The sequence below is a fragment of the Schistocerca cancellata genome, chromosome 6 (assembly GCF_023864275.1).
Source record: "Schistocerca cancellata isolate TAMUIC-IGC-003103 chromosome 6, iqSchCanc2.1, whole genome shotgun sequence".
NCBI lineage: Eukaryota > Metazoa > Arthropoda > Insecta > Orthoptera > Acrididae > Schistocerca > Schistocerca cancellata.
Window position 1 is genome coordinate 711,151,674 of NC_064631.1, and position 21,633 is coordinate 711,173,306.

The following is a 21,633-nucleotide window of genomic DNA, read 5'->3' on the forward strand; positions in this document are numbered from 1 at the left end:
ATATTGTTTTTTATTCATTTATGAATGTTTGTCCAAGCTGCACTGTTGAAAGCTTCACAGAATAGACCATAAATAGTTGTGTACATTTAAGGCAAAAGATCAGTATGAAAACTGAAATTACACAACTTTTTCATGACAAGAGGTATGAAAATCAAGGTGTTATCACATATGGAAAAAAAGCTACACAAAAATTTAATGTTGGTTTAATTTGTTGTTTTGTTTAATGCAAATGTGTTGCTACATGATACAGGCAGTTAAAAGTTTTTGACAGTGTCATATTGCCCAACATAATTGTCTCAGAGTCTGAGACCTGATCAGTACAGAGTTTGCACTGAAGATTGCTGTTGAGATTGTGTAAATACAGATAATTATTATTCTGCTGCACTAAGAGAGTGGACTAATGGGCTCTTTTGGTGTTTTAATTACTACCTGTTATGTCTGGAGATCAAGGCTAAGTTGCATTGAGGAACTACACACATTTGATGCACACAAACACTATTAGGCTACAATTTCAGAGATATATGTAAAGAGAATATGTGAAATAAAGGAACTGGTTAAAGTGTACATAATTCGATAGACTGTATTTTTTGTATGACACACCATTACATTACACAGTTTCAATACTATTTTGTTATCAAAAGTTTGATACCATATATCAGGATGGCCATGAATTGGGCCCATGACCCACGCCTTGGTATGAGTGCTGTAACACTCAGCCTCGCTGCACATTTCCCCCATTGGTATGGTACACTGAACACGAAAAGGTGGGAAGTGTGAATGTGCCACATTTAAATGGCAGTGCAGGTGCACTGCCTGTGACTTGGTTTTACATTTCATATTTTTCATAAACAAAGACCACAATTAAAACCAATTTTCAGTACTATTTAATTATTTTTGGTGCGCTGAAGACATAATATAATTTTATCTGGAGCCAACTGTTGGCATACACACAGAGACAGACAGTTTCACAGATTTTCACATTCACATTGCCATGTAACTGTAACTGCAAAACTGTGGTAATCTTCGCTTCTGCAACTGCAAAACAGATACTGAGAGTTCTCATCCCTTTCTTCTGACAATGTTACGAGGGCTATCCACAAAGTACATTACGTTTTGGAATTAAAAATAAATAAAGTATTGGAATTTTTTTTTATTATATACAGATGAAAGGCACAGTTTAATACTACTTTTCTACATAGTTGCCATTTAAATTAAGGCACTTATCGTAGTGATGGACGAGCTTGGAAATTCCTTCGTCGTAAAATTCGGCCGCCTGCGCCTTCAACCACGTGGTTACCTCTTTCGGGACAGAAAAGGTGTGATTTTTGTGGATTTCCTGGAAAGAGGCACTACAATAAACACTCAAAGGTATTGCCAAACTCTGTGCAACCTCAGAAGAGCAATACAGAACAAGTGCAGGGGAAAGTTGGGCTCAAAGATCTTGCTGATTCACGACAACGCCCGGGCCCACACGGCAAATGTCACTCGTGAAGTTCTCGAATCTATTAAGTGGGAGTTGTTTTCTCATCCATAGTACAGTCCCGACCTGGCACCGAGCCACTTCCACTTATTCCCAGCAATGAAGAAGTGGTTGGCTATGCAGCGTTTTGATGACAATGCACAGCTTCAAGGAGAGGTAATCATGTGGTTGAAGGCACAGGCGGCCGAATTTTACGACGAAGGAATTTCCAAGCTCGTCCATCGCTATGATAAGTGCCTTAATTTAAATGGCAATTATGTAGAAAAGTAGTATTTAAGTGTGGCTTTCATCTGTATATAATAAAAAATTTTTCCAATACTTTATTTATTTTTAATTCCAAATCGTAATGTACTTTGTGGATAGCCCTCGTATAAAAGGATAGTCTGTTACCATATAGCAGAGATGATGAACCACAGACAGGCACAACAAAAATAAACGCATAAGCTTTTGGTCAGAAAGCCTTCTTCTGAAACAGATAATGTAACCTAAACATTCACACAAACAAAGATCACAATGTCTCTGGCTGCTGAGGCCAGTTGCTCAGTCTGGCCTCGGCAGCCAGAGACAGCTGTCATGTGTGCCTCAGCTGCATTTGGCGGGCCACATGAAAACCATTAGCGGGCCACATGTTGCCCGCTGGCCAATATTTGCCCATGCCTGTGTTAGGGCATCCAAATCAAAATGACACGGCTCACTGATAAAGTGGAGTATCATGTGGTAATTTGCCAAAGTGGAACAATGCTGCAACAGTCCACACTGAGTTGGTGGAAATATATGGCAACAATATACCATCACATGACACAGTGGTTAAAAGCCACATACATGTTGAGTGTGGTCAAATGAGTGAATGGTGAAGAATGAATTGGCTGACCGCCTCTCTGCGAAGTACTAGGAATCACAAGAGAAGTGGAGGTCCTGGTTCTCCAAGATCACAACTGAGGGGATAGTGCAGAAAAGAAAATTAGCCATGGATCAGTTCTCAACATTATATTTGACATTTTGAACATGAGAAAGGTTACTGGCCACTTGGTTCAGTACCTGTTCACGTCCGTTCATCCTGAATAGATGCAGCAGCAGGCCATTCCTGATGACTTTTTTAGCCGTCTAATAACTATGGATAATGCTCGACATATGACAATATACAAAGTAGCAAAGCAAGCATGAGAAACATGAATTCACCACTGCCAAATAAGGTGAAGATGCAACCATCACCAAATAATGTGACACTCAGCATTTTTGGGAAAGGCTAGGTGTGGTACTAACAGATCATGTTCAAATGGGGTAAAGGGCCACAGGATCATATCACCAAAATCTCCTGACAAGATTACCAGATTAATTATTTCACATAACTAGAAGATGATGGCAGCATTAATATTGTTACACATTGACTGTAAGCTCCGTATTTATCAGATTTATGCCTACTCAGGAGCAAACTCCTACAGAGATATACTGCCAATGCATCCTGTATTTGTCAACATTCTAAGTGACAGTATGGTAAGACAATATTGCAGGCAGTTTACCGACGGCTGAAATACTGTGTGTGATAATGACTATAGTGTCTAATTGCTCCTTGTGATAACACAACTGATGGAAAGCAGGTAGCAAGGAAAATAAAATTTAAGATAGCTTAAGGACAATGTAAAACACAAACCATGTGAATGGTCAATAGGGTCCTCCACTTTTTGCTGTGACAATCTATTAGTTTCCAGTTATAACTAACTCATTACATCATAACAATAGGTTGTAATTATGTTCCCTGTAACATGCAAATATGTAAATTTTCACAGAGCCATTGTTTCACAATATCAGACTTATCTGATCCAGTCCTTTAGATATCTCACACTCTGTTATACAAAACAGTTACCCAATGGCTTGGTTTTCAGAAAGTGTAAGCAAGATGGGTGTCAAGGCAGCTCACATGTGTATTCAAAACAATTATCTGACTGCAACAATGACATTCTTTCATCGGTATGAAGAGGAAGGTGGTAAGCTTCACACTCATGTAACAAACAGAGATGAAACAAGGGAGATACACGCCACAGCAAAATCCAAACAAAAATCCATGCACTGGCCGCACTGTGTTTTTCCTGTGAAGACCAATTTAAAGCAGACAATCTCTCTCTCATATTATGAACAGAGATATAATGAGGGTGATGTATGGACACCAACTAAATAAAATCCCTGCACTGGTAGTGAAGTAATTCTAATGTGAGGACCAAATTCAAGCAGACATCTTTGTCAAAATAATCAGGTTCACTGTTTTCTGCAATTAATAGGGCATCTTCCCGATAAGTGTTTACTGTGAAAGGAGGCTGTAAATGCTGAGTGTTACTGTCAGACATGGGGAAGCTTCTGAAGGACAATCCAGAAAAAGAAGTGTGGAATGTGAAGTAGAGGCATTATGCTTTTGCACAATACCACACAGACCACATCACACACAGTCATTTGCTGCGGTTTGGATGGGAGACCTTTGAGCATTCACCCTACAGTCCCGACTATTCGACTCAGTGCAAGAGAAGCTGATGATGTGATCTAGTTTTTAGATTATATCTACTTCTTTTTTGTCATCTTAGCTCCTACAGTGATTATGTTAATTTGTATTTGACCACATTTTGAAATGAGATTTTTATCTATGTAACACTTGTTGAACCTGTTGCTATGAATGGATTTTATCAGCTTTGTTTCAGTATTTCAAATAAACATATAAATATAATTTTGCTATCATTTGGTTAGCTGTGGTAACCAATGACAAACAAACAGAAAACTGAATAACCACTGCACTTCAAACACTGCTACTTAAAAAAATAAAAATAGAAAACACACACACACACACACACACACACACAGAGGTCACTCAATGAAACCTGGTTAGTCAACACACTTGGTGACGAAAGTTGTCACTACATAAACATCTGCAAACCAATTTTGTAATAGTTGACAGAAAACCCTGTGTGGAATAAGAACACCTGCTTGGGAAAAAAAGCTATTTCAGGGGGAGGAAGGGGGGAGGGGGGGGACAAACTCACGGTATAGAAGGGGGTTTAACACTGTAGTTCAGCTTTATTTGAACTTCTCTTCTTTATTACAGCACACATACAAACAATGACAATCTCTCTGGAAGCTGTGCACTGACGAATTTGAATAATTGACTTTGTGAGAACAGGTGGGCAAACACAAAAGAACTAAAATAAAAAGGAGAAAGGTGAAAAACAGGTAAGTAGAACATGATCAATAAAATGTTGCTCATGTCTCATCTCAGTGATTATGTGGCTAAATGAGAAGTCTTAGTCAAGGTTGCAGCAACTGGTGGATTCTGAACGCTTTTACAATATTGAAACAAGTCCAAATAAAGGTCGCCGACCTTGCTAGCACCTTTGAAATAGGACTGAACTTGTTACATCTCCAAAACCAATACTGAATGCCCTGTAGTTCTCTAACTGCATCCAACAAGCCAAAATCCAGCTGTTATGCTGGTCCCAGCAATTTACGCCAAAAATCTGCATGTAAAGACAAAACGGGCTGAGAGTTTAAAGTCAACAGGGGGGGGGGAGATAATCACAAAAAAATACAAATTTCCAGTTCCTCAGAAACAATGTAATTTACTGTTTTGAATTACACCTCGCCAAGTCTATCATTTTTATTAAAGACTGTACACTTTCTGTATCAAAAAAATAGCTTTTGTTATCACAAAGGATCACTAAATTCTGCTTCAGGAATGTTAAAAACTTTATACGTAAAACACTACCACCACCACCCAGAGGCCAGGATTTGGTAACAGGTGAGTTGTCAGCTAGCTGACTTGCTGGTTTCGTTAACTCCAAGTCCTTCAATGAAACAGTTTCAACATTCAGGTTTTTCAGCCAATAAGCCTCAGGAACATAATGCAGGCACTTTAATGGCTATTACTATTTCTGCAAATAGCACTCCTCCGAAAAGTGTGTTCCTGCCACAACTTTTCTGCAGATTATTTTAAACAAGTGTTGGAACACACTTATGTTCTTAGAAAACTCGCTCTCTCTTATGCCAGCAGAGTAAACTTTGACCGCAAGATGCTTGGATGGACTGCAGAAGGACCAAACCAGCTCCTCCACCCTGGACAACGTCTCCTTCCACTGGATGCTGGAAACTGGTACTGATGTCATCAGCAGCCAAAAAGATGACCCAGAAATGATTTCTTACAAGACTTCATCAGCGTGAACTCTAAGAAGTACAATTAAGATTAGTGATTTGTTGCACAGATGAGGGAGATTGTTTTTTTTTTTTTTTTTTTTGGGGGGGGGGGGGGGGGGAGAATTGTTGCTGATATGCATGTGGAGGATGGCAGTATAAGTATTGAAACAACAGCTCTGAAAAGGACAGCAAGGCATGAACAGGGATGCAAAAATTATAGTCAACTGCGAAGTTATTGAGATGGGGTACTGTACACGGTACCAAAACAATGAGAGGGGCAGAGAATTTCTGAGGAAACGCAAACATATAGGGTACAGGAACTAGTGGAGGTTGAGACCAGCAAGGATACAAGACTAAGGAAGGAAACACGTTAGGGTTGTATGTCCTTTTAATATTTAGATTATTAAAAATGGGGCATAATTTAGCTGGACAAGGGCAGGAATGCACAGACTACTGAAAGAAACCCTATTGGTATACACCTTAAGTTATTTAGCAGGGAGCTTGAGTAACACTTCTTCCAAACATTAAACTTAAGCCACAATAGCTATCCCTTAATCAGCACCACAAAAGTGTTTGAGGAACAGTTCCAGCTATTCAGAGGAGCCAGTAGTGGTGGGGGATAAAAACAGCATAGAAAGTGAAATAGCTGCCGATGAAGGCCAAATTATGTGGCGAGGGACACAGGATTCAAATCTGCGACCGTAGCAGTCGCGCGGATTCAGACTGTAGCGCCTAGAACTGCTCAGCCACTCCGGCCCGCGCCAACAAGAAAAATCCTTTTAACGGAAACACAGTCAGAATTAGGTATTCTGTATTCTGACTGGTTTCTGATGATGAAGCCTGTGAAGGGCGGGATTTAACTGAATGATTCTGGTGTGACTGACTATTCAAGTAGGTGCTGGGAAGTCATACTCCACTTGTGGAACAGGGTTGGTGTAAAAAAACTTAGAGAAAGAGCTGCCATACAGTTCTCAATCAATGACGTGTGATACAGGAGGTAAAATGATTAATAGTTATTACATTTTTTATCATTATTTGTAACCAATTTCATGGCATACTGAAGAAGGCCAACTTTCTGCAGTGAGTATGTGTCTGCACATCAGTCAAGTGGCGTAGTGAAGGGTTATGTGCTAACTGATGTTCCCATTCAAACCAATTAAGACAGATTTTATCCTCAAACAAGATGAATTTGTTAATGAAATAAAATATACAGTACAAGTTATTAGGAATTTTTAGTTCAAAAGACTAAATACTCGCAATATATGCTCATAAATTCATATAACTATAACCCATATAACTATAACCCATAAAAAGGTAATTAAAAAACACTACAAAGTGACACTTGTAACTGTGACTGTAACGCATGAAGGGTGAAACCAAGTCTTTTGCTTTTAGCAGGAGGATAGTATTTCCTAGTAATCTAAAATATTAAAATACAGAAAGGTCAAAATGAAAGCAGTATTGAGGATGGTGTGCCATTCCAGAGCTTCCACACAATTGTGTTTCACTTAAAATGAAGTTCAAAGAGACTTATTTTACAGTCTTCAACACAAGATTTTTATATATAATTGGAAGGAGTAAAATCAAGAACTCACGGTCTAGATTATGTATTGGACAGACAAAAGGCATTAAAAACAAGACAGAAGTTTCTGGACAATGTCTTTCTTCAGAGAGCATGCACACGTGCGTATGTGCGTGCGCATGGATGTATGCACTCAGTCAGTCAGCCTAGGAGTTGTAATGGAAAAGTGAATTGTAAGAGACTGTCAAGATGAAGGTGTGAATGTTGAATGAGTGGAAGGAGGGTGAGTGCTGATGATGGGAGCACTAGCAGAGATTCAGGCCAAGAGAACTGGGAGACTCAAATATGTGTTGTAAGAACAATTCCCATCAACATAATTTGCAAAATCTGGTATTGTGGTGAGTTGTGTTGAGAAGGAAATGGGGAAGTATACAGATGGCATGGGTTGTGAAGCAGTAGTCTAACATGTGCTCAGCAGCATGATCTGTCTCTATTGGATCAATTCTGCCTATCAGAGGCAGGGCCACCCACATCAACTTGCCAACCCAAATGAATGGCACTACCAAAGTATGGCCAACAGTAGGCTTGACCACTTACTAGCAGAATACACTGCTGAGTATGACATGGTCAGCTTGAAATGCCATCTGACAATTCATGCCATTTGGATCCTCACCTCCAATACTAGCTTCTCTGAATTAGGAGATAGGTACTGTCCTTACAACATGTCCTTCAATCATGAAATCCTCCTCACTTTAATCTTCATTATCCCCTGCACCACAGTCACTTTCCCCTTTCTACTTTTCACTCATTCTATATTCACACTCTTGTATCTGTAGTCTGCATCTTCTTCTGTTCTGTCTTCCTTTCCAGTCCACTCCTATACTTAACTGTGTGCCACTCAAAATAACTCCTGCTTTCACCAGTGGCACATTCCGATCTCATTTGCTAACTGCCTTCCCTCCCATTCTTCAGCAACCCTTCCCTTCATTTACCCACCTCCTTTCTCCCCTTGCTCACTGAACCTGACCTAATCCCCCATTCCAGTTGAGCTGCAGTCAGTAAAAGAGAGAGTGTGTGTGTGTGTGTGTGTGTGTGTGTGTGTGTGTGTGTGAGAGAGAGAGAGAGAGAGAGAGAGAGTGTGTGTGTGTGTGTGTGGGGGGGGGGGGGGGAGGGGGTTTACCTTTACTCATCCCATTATTTATATTCCACCCAGGACTTCCCATTATCATATATGTTTTGCAAGACTTCTCTTATCTATTCCTTTTTTCGCTTTATTTCTTTAATAGCACTCTGGAACTCTTGCATTTAATGAACGTGCCTTTTAAATTAATTCAGAAGTGGTCAGAATTTTTTATTTCTGGTTTTTAAATTTAGATTTAATATCTAATAATATCAGTATGCATACTTACACTCTGTCTGTCTTCTACATCTGAAGTTTGTTGCTGGTTCTGGCCATTTACCCTAGGCCTTCCTGGAGCTGAAAAGGTGTTCCAACCACTATTCAAACGACCTCTGAAAACATAAATGTAATAGGGAGCAAGTAAGATACATGCATTGCCATCAACAACATTTTTCAAGCCAAGAGAAAGAAGAGTAAAGCAGTAAAAAACTTTTAAAAAATAAGAAGAAACCATCATGTAACAGCTTTTGCCAACACATGAGTTGAAGAACTGCATGTGCAGTCTAAAAGTGCAGAACATGGAAAGAATTATGTCAACTGATTACACAGATCTTCAGGGTTAACCAGCTATTATGCTGAAATCTGAAATGAGAATTAATCAAACTATTTCAGTTCACCAAAGTAATTACAGTCCTATAGTTAGCTTCCTCAAATAAATAGGAGTCCGTATCTCAATATGCGTGTAAAAATTTTAAAGTGTGGACTGCATTGAAGTTGCTCTAAACCCAACAACTGCTGCTGCAAGATGTACCTTCCAAGCACAAAACCTTAATTCCCCATCACTTATTCAGGCACAACCAGATACAGTGTGAGTATAAAGTGTTCCCTTGATTTAAAAAAAAAAAAATAAATAAATAAATATTTCTATGGGGCTATGTTAGATAGAGCTATGTGGTTTGCTGTAAATGATAGCTTAACTGGCAGAGTTCTTTATGGATATAATTCCACATGTGCTTCATTTGTTGCCCACAGAAGATCTGAATAATACTCTTATTTCACTCCATGCCTTTGCCAACGTCTCTCCTGTCACTGCCTTTACAACATCTCGTATTCGTGCTGTAAGAGCCTGCACATCATGAATTGGTGAACTGAACACTTTATATTAAACATAACCCCACAAAAAGATCAAGAAGGGTTTTTCTGGTGTAATGGTGGCCATGACCCCGGTATCTCCAGCATGTTGGGGCTGAATGGATCTACAACTTTTTTGTGGTTCCAATAAGTGTTATAAAAACCGTCTTATGTTGCAAGGAACAATGTATTTACTCACTGATGACAGTTTCAGACAGTTTGTCCACTAACAACACAAGCATAAGTTTGGTCTTGCATTACATCAGTCATACAAGTGGAAAATTGGCCACGTAATGAACAACTGTGATATTAAATAACATGGCCTCGACATGTGCTCCTCGGTGTATGATTGATGTGATGCAAGACTAACACTTGTGGCTGATTTGACAGTGGAAAACAAGACTGAAATCTAGAATGAAATTTTCACTCTACAGCGGAGTGTGCGCTGATATGAAACTTCCTGGCAGATTAAAACTGTGTGCCGGGCCGAGACTCGAACTCGGGACCTTTGCCTTTCGCGGGCAAGTGCTCTACCAACTGAGCTACCCAAGCACGACTCACGTCCTGCCCTCACAGTTTTACTTCTGCAGTTTCATATCAACACACACTCCGCTGTAGAGTGAAAATTTCATTCTGGAAACATGCCCCAGGCTGTGGCTAAGCCATGTCTCTGCAATATCCTTTCTTTCAGGAATGCTAGTTCTGCACGGTTCGCAGGAGAGCTTCTGTAAAATTTGGAAGGTAGGAGACGAGGTACTGGCAGAAGTAAAGCTGTGAGGACAGGGCGTGAGTCGTGCTTGGGTAGCTCAGTTGGTAGAGTACTTGCCCACGAAAGGCAAAGGTCCTGAGTTTGAGTCTCGGTCCGGCACACAGTTTTTATCTGCCAGGACGTTTTAAGTCTGAAATCGGTCATCAAAAAATAAAGATTCTTCCTGTGAAATTTAAGACAGTTTTCGTAACAGCTATTGGTGGCCTCGATGTTGGACTGTCTCTACCAACCTACCGGTCTGGAAAGGTTTCACACAAGAAATGGCAGACAAACAACTCCCAGGTTATTGTGTCGTGCAATGTGCACATGTTAAAATGTATCCATAAAAACTTCTAGAGTTGAACTATCATTTACAAAAAGTGCTGCAAGGTAGCAAATTATCATGAGTTGTCACCCTGAATTGAAAGTGTAGCTTGCCGTGGAGCCGGGAGGAGAGCAAATGTTAGCTCTCATGCTGGCACAGCGGGCGATGGCTACTGAGCGCAGGGAGTGTTGTATTTGTGTAATGCTGCATGCAATACGTTATACATATTCTCTATGAATCTGAAGTAGTACTATTAAAAATAAATCAATCTTTTTCATACTTAGTGTACCAAATTCTACAGATAATAGAACCATACTGCTACAATTTCAAATCAGTAACTTCAAATTCTGAAGGTGGCAGGCGTAAAATACAGGGAGCAAAAGGCTATTTACAATTTGTAGAGAAACCAGGTGGCAGTTATAAAGAGTCGAGGGGCACGAAAGGGAAGCAGTGGTTGGGAAGGGAGTGAGACAGGGTTGTAGCCTCTCCCTGATGTTATTCAATCTGTATATTGAGCAAGCAGTAAAGGAAACAAAAGAAAAATTCGGAGTAGGTATTAAAATCCATGGAGAAGAAATAAAAACTTTAAGGTTCGCCGATGACATTGTAATTCTGTCAGAGACAGCATAGGACTTGGAAGAGCAGTTGAACGGAATGGACAGTGTCTTGAAGGAAGGATACAAGATGAACATCAACAAAAGCAAAACGAGGATAATGGAATGTAGTCGAATTAAATCGGGTGATGCTGAGGGAATTAGATGAGGAAATGAGACACTTAAAGTACAGAATGTGTTTTGCTATTTGGGGAGCTAAATAACTGACGATGGTCGAAGTAGAGAGGATATAAAATGTAGACTGGCAATGGCAAGGAAAGCGTTTCTCAAGAAGAGAAATTTGTTAACATCGAGTATAGATGAAGTGTCAGGAAGTCGTTTCTGAAAGTATTTGTATGGAGTGTAGCCATGTATGGAAGTGAAACATGGTCGATTAACAGTTTGGACAAGGAGAGAATAGAAGCTTTCGAAATGTGGCGCTACAGAAGAATGCTGAAGATTAGATGGGTAGATCACATAACTAATGAGGAGGTACTGAATAGGATTGGGGAGAAGAGGAGTTTGTGGCACAACTTGACTAGAGGAAGGGATCGGTTGGTAGGACACGTTCTGAGGCATCAAGGGATCATCAACTTATTATTGGAGGGCAGCGTGGAGGGTAAAAATCGTATAGGGAGACCAAGAGATGAATACACTAAACAGATTCAGAAGGATGTAGGCTGCAGTACGTACTGGGAGATGAAGCAGCTTGCACAGGATAGAGTAGCATGGAGAGCTGCATCAAACCATTCTCAGGACTGAGGACCATGGAGAGCTGATTCAAACCAGTCTCAGGACTGAGGACCACAACAACAACAACTTCAATACTTCCAGAGATATAAATTTTTACCTAAAACACTCAATAATCTTGCTGGCACTGCGAGACTGAGTTAGGGTCTGTAACATATTCTTCTATAGTATCAATTAAAACTATAACCAAGAGGATAGGTTCACATAATCTACATTTCTGGAACTTTCTTTAGTTTCACTGCCACATATTTCTGATGTAATTAATAGTACATTGGAAAATTGTTATTTAATTGTGTTTTGATTGTGTTTTTTGGAGAGACAGAGAGTGAATGGAGGTCATACGTAAAGTGAGAATGTGATATTTCATTAAAACTGTGTAAAAGGAAGTGTGAGAAAGTAGTTGTGTAATAAGGGAATTTGTGACATGTCAGAGTGAGCTTGATTTTGTAAAAGGCAGCCAGAATGGGCACTGAGTATTAAATTTGTTAGTAATTCATTTAGTGGAAAGGAGTCTTATTTTGTTTTCATTAAATTTAGTTTCGAAATTACGAAAGTTCTAGTCTGAATTACTTGTGGTAATCTGATTGGCTGGCATTAGAAATACAGCACATATAGAAGTGCTCAAGATGATCTGATTGGCTGCTTAACATACTAGCCAATAGGAATTCAGAATTTCATGCGCATTTGAGTAGTGCTTGATGCCTCAGATCTATGAGTCAATATAGTCACTCAGCGGCTGTCTTCTGGAAAACACCTATGTTCAATCACTCTCACTAAATTTGCACCAAAATGAAGAAATCTACATGTTTGATAGGTTCTCACACAGTTGATTAAAACTGAGTATTTTGAGGAAGTTTGAGATTTGTGAGTGATTTATTTTGGGAGATTTTGCATTTGAACATTTCAAGTCGTACATAAAATCTATGTAGCGTGTTTCGTGCAAATTATGAGACATATTATTCCAAATGTTTCTTCGCAAGAAGGCAACTCAATGACTGAACGTGTTAATTCGCAAGTGGTCATGGGTCAGTGACTGTTTCGGACATTTAAAATATCTGGTCAGACTAAATATCTTCTGGCTGCTTTTGGGTGTGAACTTATTACACAGGCAGTCAGTAACATTGCATAACTGAAGTCAGTCTGTTAAATACGGACTTGATAGCTATTTTCCTTGTTTTAAAGACAATAAACCAACTAAAAGGAAATCTGTGACATTTTTTCAAATGACTCGTGCAAGAATCCCGAACAAACAAGTGTAACTAACTTTCAGCTACTACCCATGGACTGGAGTTATGTGGCCTTTGCATGGTAGGTATTTAGTCTAATTTTCTTCAATGTTGCTTTTGTAGGCTAAACCAATATCTGCCATTGCAGAGTGAAGGGGCAGACAACCTGAAACCTGTCCAGGTAGGTGGACAGATTGTTTGAAGGATAGTGAGAGAACGACCCGTCCTGCGACAGCACATAGTCATAAGGAAATGCAGCCATAAAGAAACCCTTCAAAAACTGCATAACTGTGTCTAGCATAGTTCCTTACAAATAAATTTTTGTACTCAGGGAAAGACTTTGTGCTCACCCTGTACTCTGAGACCACCTCCACCAGTTTTCTAAGTGATAATAACCAACAAACTAAATCACTAACAGTGTGCTTCTGGGTGTTCTGCCGATCTTAAATGTTACAACAAATACTCACAATGAAAAGGATAGACTTCTAGTCACCATATTGAGGAGACGTTGAGTCGCAGTCAGACACAATGAAAAGACTGCTACACATTTTAGCTTCGGCCAAAAGACCTGAAGCACAAGTCACATGCACATTTACATAAGCACAACTTACACACATGACCACAGTCTATGGCTGCTGTGGGCAGACAAAATGCATCAATGGGTGAACACTTCCATGGGAATGCAGTGGTGTCTTGAATTTTATTGTACCTCTCACAATTTTGTCATAACAGACAGATAACTGATGGTGCTACTCTTCACAATTAATATAATGCAATAAAAACATTCAGAAATAATATACAATTACAGCTGTATCTATACTCTACAAACTAAAGTAAATTGTATGGTAGGAAGTATTTTCCTTTGTGTCAGCTGCGCAAGAGGGTTTCTAACAGTGATGAATTCAGGGGGTGGCCCGGGGGGAAAGTCTTCCAGGAAATTGGAAATTCCCCCCGAGAAATTCATATCTATAGTTGTGGTGAAACACAAAAATTATCACCTGGTCTGTTAACTTGTACCGTTGTGACAAAATTTAAACTACGCCAGCTGCTGTTGCTAACAAAGTTTGGAGCCAACTATGGAGAAGTCGTGATGACATGCAGTTTTTACACGCAAAATGAATGTGTAACACAATAGGTGGCGGCTGGGTCCCTATAGTTTGGTTTCGTTACTTATCGGTTTGGTTTGGAACACTTAGCATCGATTGTTCTGTTTTTATTATTATTATTATTATTATTATTATTGCCAACACCAACAAATTAGCAGTTGCTGTATAATAAGTGTGCGGTAAAACTAAGTGTTGCAAAGTGTGTGGAATAAGTTCGCCTTTCCTCTCTCCAATTGGCTTAAACTGTAAGCTAATTTCTTAGCTACACAGCCCACCCTTGCTGCGAACTTTATTCTTATCCGCCACTCGTATCTATACTTTATTTGCCCTTAGACTAAACCTGATGCTGCAAAACACGCCCCCGGGTATTGCTACGGAATTGGAAGTAGCATCTGACATTATAAAAGATTGTTTTCATTTTTTTTTATTGCATTACTGGGAATATTTCCAAGATTTAAGAGTCGTACAGATTTTTCCTAATCGATGAGTCCAAAGCTCAAACCAAATATTGTGTACACTTGACAATGATTTTGCAATGTCAATGGGGATACACAATTTTTGCCTAGAGAAGCGGTACATTCCACCATGAGTGGGACGTTTGGCAACGCTGCTCTACGAGTATAATCTAAGCTTTCATTGTTGATAAAAACTCAATGCACTGTTGAAACTGTTGTAAGGTTATAATAGTCAGTCGACAGGTTACTACGGAAGTGTGATGCGATTATGTAGTATACTACGTGCGGTCTTTGTCAGTTTATAACATAAAAAGAAGTGTTATGTGCCAAAATACAATGTTGAAATAACAAACTTTAATTTCTTTCTTTTCTAATAAAATACAGTGTATTGCAAAAGACAAAGATGAGTGTGAGTCTACTGAAAGAAGTGCTAGTGATTGTGACGATGAATTGCATAGGTCTATCAAGTCTTCAGTTTCCCTTCCACAGTTTTCAAACGATAAATGTGCTATTTCTGGCCCATCCGTAAATTGCAATTCTAAACAAAGTATTGAACGCAAGATTAAGTATAAGCAAAAATGGGAGTGTAAGTACAACTGGTTGTACTTTGATCGAAGCTCTACAGAAAACAGGAGGAGTGTTCATTTCTGTACCTTTCACTAAATTTAGAAAAGCTACTGGAAGCCTGGGAAAACTAGAAAAGCACGCCAACTCAGAAAAAAAATGCAAGAGCAATGAAAAAGACCGCTAAACATTTAAGCTTGCAGACAAAAAAAGTCCACCTTCTGAAATAGAAACGACACACACATTCACACAAGTGTGTGCGTACGTGCATGTGTACACACACACACACACACACACACACACACACACACGCAGCAGGTGCTATAATGGATGAGATATGCAAGTGTGTGCGTGTGTGTGTGTGTGGGGGGGGGGGGGGGGGGGGGGTGAGAGCCACTGCGTGTACACGCACATGCACACACACAAAATCTGTTATCCAATGAGTACATATTTGCACATCACATGCATTACAGCACCTGCTATGCATCCTCAATTTCTCCAAACAATATGGGTCACAAATAACAACAAAAGAAAACCAGCCACACTGTGTCTTACAGACCAATTGAACCAAGGTTATGCATCGGAAAAATAGTGAAAAGTTTGTCAAAACATGACTGCAATGGCAGCTCAAAAAGTTACTTCTGCATAGTACTAAAAACGGCTTCAGAAAATGAAGGGGAACTGATGAAAATTGTGCAATATTATCTTGACAACACTCATCCACGCAGAATATCACAATGTGTCCCTCAAGCAGCTGTTCTCTGCCAAATCCTGTATACCACACATATTGCTGATACTGAAGCTTGTTTACCACCAACTGTTAAACTATTACAATATGCAGACAGACAACATACCTACTCAACAGCCATGTCTCTCCACGATTCTTGCTACAGTTCATCATATTACGACTGGAAGGGGGAGGGGGGGAGAGAACAATATATCTTTGAGAACTACAGGTAGTGGCATTTAGACACAAATCCGTACAGCACATTGTAACATGAAGTTGTAGGCCACATCACATGCCTCAGAAGTACAATGGAGCATTCAGTTATTAGCTGCTTATTCTCCCCCTGATGCGTCACTAATGTCACTGCCAGTGGTATATATATCTCACAATACTTAACAGTTATTAATTAGAGAATACATTTTCTAACTTTTAAAACACAACTGTGCTCAACTGAACACGGTACATAATTTTACTAACAAGGGAAGGGTCTAACATGAGGGTCACCAATTTTGATCAAATCTTGCAAGGACATTCTACAGGGTGTTACAAAAAGGTACGGCCAAACTTTCAGGAAACATTCCTCACACACAAAGAAAGAAAATATGTTATGTGGACATGTGTCCAGAAACGCTCACTTTCCATGTTAGAGCCCATTTTATTACTTCTCTTCAAATCACATCAATCATGGAATGGGAACACAAAGCAACAGAACGTACCTGCGTGACTTCAAACACTTTGTTACAGGAAATGTTCAAAATGTCCTCCGTTAGCAAGGATACATGCATCCACCCTCCGTCGCATGGAATCCCTGATGCGCTGATGCAGCCCTGGAGAATGGCTTATTGTATCACAGCCGTCCACAATACGAGCACTGAGAGTCTCTACATTTGGTACCGGGGTTGCGTAGACAAGAGCTTTCAAATGCCCCCATAAATGAAAGTCAAGATGGTTGAGGTCAGGAGAGCGTGGAGGCCATGGAATTGGTCCGTCTCTACCAATCCATCAGTCACCGAATCTGTTGTTGAGAAGCGTACGAACACTTCTACTGAAATGTGCAGGAGCTCCATCGTGCATGAACCACATGTTGTGTCGTACTTGTAAAGGCACATGTTCTAGCAGCACAGGTAGAGTATCCCGTATGAAATCATGATAACGTGCTCCATTGAGCGTAGATGGAAGAACATGGGGCCCAATCAAGACATCACCAACAATGCCTGCACAAACGTTCACAGAAAATCTGTGTTGATGATGTAATTGCACAATTGCGTGCCGATTCTCGTCAGCCCACACATGTTGATTGTGAAAATTTACAATTTGATCGCGTTGGAATGAAGCCTCATCCATAAAGAGAGCATTTGCACTGAAAAGAGGATTGACACATTGTTGGATGAACCATTCGCAGAAGTGTACCCGTGGAGGCCAATCAACTGCTGATAGTGCCTGCACACACTGTACGTGGTACGGAAACAACTGGTTCTCCCGTAGCACTCTCCATACAGTGACGTGGTCAACGTTACCTTGTGCAGCAGCATCTTCAGTGACACTGACATTAGGGTTATCGTCAACTGCACGAAGAATTTCCTCGTCCATTGCAGGTGTCTTCGTCGTTCTAGATCTTCCCCAGTCGCGAGTCATAGGCTGAAATGTTCCGTGCTCCCTAAGACGCCGATCAATTGCTTCGAAAGTCTTCCTGTTGGGACACCTTCGTTCTGGAAATCTGTCTCGATACAAACTTACCACGCCACGGCTATTGCCCCGTGCTAATCCGTACATCAAATGGGCACCTGCCAACTCCGCATTTGCAAACATTGCACTGACTGCAAAACCACGTTCGTGATGAACACTAATCTGTTGATGCTACATACTGATGTGCTTGATGCTAGTGCTGTAGAGCAATGAGTCACATGTCAACACAAGCACCGAAGTCAACATTACCTTCCTTCAATTGGGCCAACTGGCGGTGAATCGAGGAAGTACAGTACATACTGACAAAACTAAAATGAGCTCCAACATGGAAATTAAGAGTTTCCGGACACATGTCCACATAACATCTTTTTTTTTATTTGTGTAAGAGGAATGTTTCCTGAAAGTTTGGCCGTATCTTTTTGTAAAACCCTGTATATTGAAAATAAAGAAAAACATGAAACTTCCTGGCAGATTAAAACTGTGTGCCCGACCGAGACTCGAACTCGGGACCTTTGCCTTTCGCGGGCAAGTTTCAGCTTTTTGCTAGACATTCCCTAGTTTTTGAAAAATCAAGGTCAGAGCTGATGAAGGAAAACTGTATTTTCAACACTATACAGTGAAACATTGTCTAAAAACAAACATTTTTTTATTAATATCGTATGAGGTCCACAGTTATTAACATTTTTGTGCTTGGGTATCCATGGTTCAGTGTGTCCAGCAGGAGGTTGGGGCCAAGCAGTATTCTCACTTCACGCATCAGGCAAGTAGGTTCTGCCTCTATTGCATTGCCAAAGGAGTTTCCTGTTTCCCCTTTAGTGCTGTGCAAGACCTTTTGAACACCACATCATTGTTTGTCTGTTAGCGTCTCATACCTATAAATCAATTTTGATCTGGAATTGTCTTTCACCGTGATGTTGCCCATAATTCACAGGAACATTCCATGTACGTGTACCATCAGTTTTACTTTTGAGAAGTCCACATGGCATGTGCAGTCAGGTTCGCTAGAAATTCATGACTGGCTTCTAGACATGATCAAAGTAACTTTGGAACACATCCATACAGCTTACTTCGTTTCTGAATCATGTGTGTTTTATGTCAAGTTTCTGAACCTGCTTCAGGTCAAGAGGCTCCTTCTGAGGCACGTACAAGTCCCTTTGACTCATTGTGATGGTTCTAATAGTAAGGTTATTCTGGCAAATGCAGAGGTGGCATTTATGAATGTCAGGATATTTAATCTTCCACCCAAAGTTGACTATTCTGCTTCCGTTTGTCCACTGAACATCACTTACAAGTTTATAGTGGTATTCAATCCATTTACAAGTGTGTGGGTACTGCATAATATAATTTACACAGGGGGTGGAGCCCCTCTACACCCATACTAGCATGATGGTCAACTCAAAAGGTCTACTGCCATCTCAGCATAAGGGTTAGTTTTCAATAATGTGAAGTGTCACGTGATGTGGGTACTGCGGTGTTTGTGTACGTCTGGTTAAGGTTAATCAGGGACCTGTTTTATGCATAGAGTGAACACCTCCACAAAAATTTCCCATGTCATGTCACCATCTTAAAATCCACTAATGATCATCATAAACGGTTTCCCAAGTAACAGTCATCGGGCCTAATCAAGTTCCTGAGAGGCAACAGGAGCCATTGCTTGATGGCCCTAGTGAAGTTCCACCATTAACCTCATGTAGGGACTTTGCCACTGCAGCTTCTGCATCACCATTACTTCCACTGCAAAACAAGTGTAGGAAAATGCAAGAAGGTGAGGAGTCAAACGACGCCTCTTCTCTTCCACACCCTACTGAAAAGATTCAGTTGGAGGATGCCTCTCCCCTCACCGATTTCAGACCTGACAACAACATGTCAGCTGCTGTTCAATATCCAAAAGTATCCAGTACCCTCTCCGATATATCTTCCAAGACCAGATCACATCCTTCAGGATCACATAAGGATGGACTAGTGGCAGAGCTCCCTTCTACACTGACAGACTTGCCAGACATCCCTGAGCCTGTAATGTATTCCCACCCTTTTTTTGTACTCCTGGGTGAGGAAAGCATGCCACAGGCCACTGCTTATCAGAGCCAGATCAGCACAAGTGTGCCACAGGAAGACGTGGTGACAGTGAAAAACATACCATTAACCATTCTGTCAATTTTCAGAAGCCACACCACCCACCTGTGGAGAAAGTGGTGTGCCGAATCCTTCCTCTACGCGTGATACTGAATTTCTCTCGGACCCCCTCCCCTGCCCAACCCCAACCCCCAATGTTACCACCTGTGGAAGTTGTATTACCGCAAAGCCGCTATAAACAGTGTTTTCAAATTTAGCATGCAGCATTATGGGGAAAAAGAAAAAAAAGAAATCATAAAGAAGGTGGAGGAGAGGGATTCAAGCACTTTACATTCAGATTCAACCACTGACTCTGTTATGGACTGTGAAACACAACCTCAAAGGTCACTTGCAAATAATCACCTGAATTGTTTTGGTATAACTCGATGCAGGCCTCTACTTTCCTTACCTCGAATGTGTACAGAATTTGTTCCAATCTTAAGACTTCCTGCTATGCAGCAATTTACTTACAACTCAAGTGCAGATGTGATATTTTTGCAAGACGTGTTATTTGCTCATCTTTCTGTTCCCAGCTTTTCTACCTCCTGTAATGTTGCTCCTGAGCTATCTACTGGTACTGCATTATTTTACAGAGAGGAAATATCTCTGACCAATTTCGAAGTTCTTGATAATGGCCAAGGGATAGGCTGCACATTTTGTGACCTTATTTTAATACTTCTTCATGCCCCTTCAGGATATGGCCATCCCACAGTTTGAGTGTAATTTTACTAAGAGGATATAGTTTATTTGTTTCATAAAACTCTACATAAAGATCAGTTAGGCAGAGATTTCAATTGTGTTTCACATCCTGTGGATCAGAATTCTAATTTTAATTTCAGTAAGGAACTAGACGATTTGGTGTACACCTTGCAAATATGTGATCCATAGATCTGTCACTATCCCACTCTCAGCAGGTATACGCATTTTACAGCCACTTCCAGCAACAGATTCAATCTTTTCTACTTTTATGATTTTTTGTGTGGGTAAATGTTAGTGATAGACATGATACACACTTGTGCCACAGCTGTAACCTTGCAACCAGCAAAACTATATTGCTCCGCTGGAAGTTGAACACATCTCTCAAAGGGCCCTTCCCTCGTGATTACTGTTCAAGAGGTCTGGATTCTTAGCTTGTGTTCCCAGGACCATTATCATTCACTTATGGAATGGTGGACAGAGCATGCAAAACTGCTGGTCCAGAAAGCATTTATGTATTACAGCAATTAGGGAAATCTCTGGCAGATCCAGGAATTTTATTACTCCATCTTACGACAGAAGTTTCTTTAGTTAAAGTGACAATAAATGGAAGGACTCAGGGTGCAATGAAAAACCTGCTCATTCTTACAGGATGACTTGCCTTCCTTATATCATTTTATCCTATTGAAGTGCTTCATAAACGACCCTCACTCACATCAACAGTCACATACTGACTTCCCAATTGACATTGACCTTTATGACATCTGGGCTATTGACACAATTTTCCCCGATGCATTTACTTCTCTCCTGTACTGTGTGATTACTCCTACATTTCATGATGATTCTATATGACTTTACTTGAGATGATAAATATTGCCTTATAGTTGGTTCATGCAAAAATTGCTGGGACTCAGTGGTATTCCTAAGGAATTTTGGCCTCTTAGAGGTGGTACCATCATGACACTGGTAAATGAGGTGATACAGAGGGTGCAGGGATTGGGGAGGGGCAGTTTCTGTCCCTTTTATGGTCGGTAAAAGTGTTCTAATTCCAAAGACAACCAGATGTCGAGACACTGATAAATTCAGCCCAATCACACTCCTTCGATTGCAAAACTGTCTCATGCGCAGTTTACAGCCTTTGTCAATATTGCTTGATAAAATTACTGCAGTTCACCAAAGCTGTGTCTAGACGCACAATCCAGACTTCTGTAGTCGAATGCCA

General features: G+C 40.3%; 1 protein-coding gene and 1 non-coding gene across 3 annotated transcripts in view; both read right to left on the reverse strand.

Moving 5' to 3' along the window:
- The window catches only part of LOC126088545 (optineurin), a 140,212-nt gene that overhangs the window by 21,651 nt on the left and 96,928 nt on the right, over positions 1-21,633 (reverse strand). For both annotated transcript variants that reach the window (XM_049906724.1, XM_049906723.1), the window contains exon 11: positions 8,582-8,684. In XM_049906724.1, the coding sequence (XP_049762681.1) occupies positions 8,582-8,684 (103 nt within the window). The remainder of the gene's footprint in view (positions 1-8,581; positions 8,685-21,633) is intronic.
- On the reverse strand, positions 9,902-9,976 carry Trnas-cga (transfer RNA serine (anticodon CGA)). The gene has a single exon. It is a non-coding gene; the product is annotated as a tRNA-Ser (tRNA).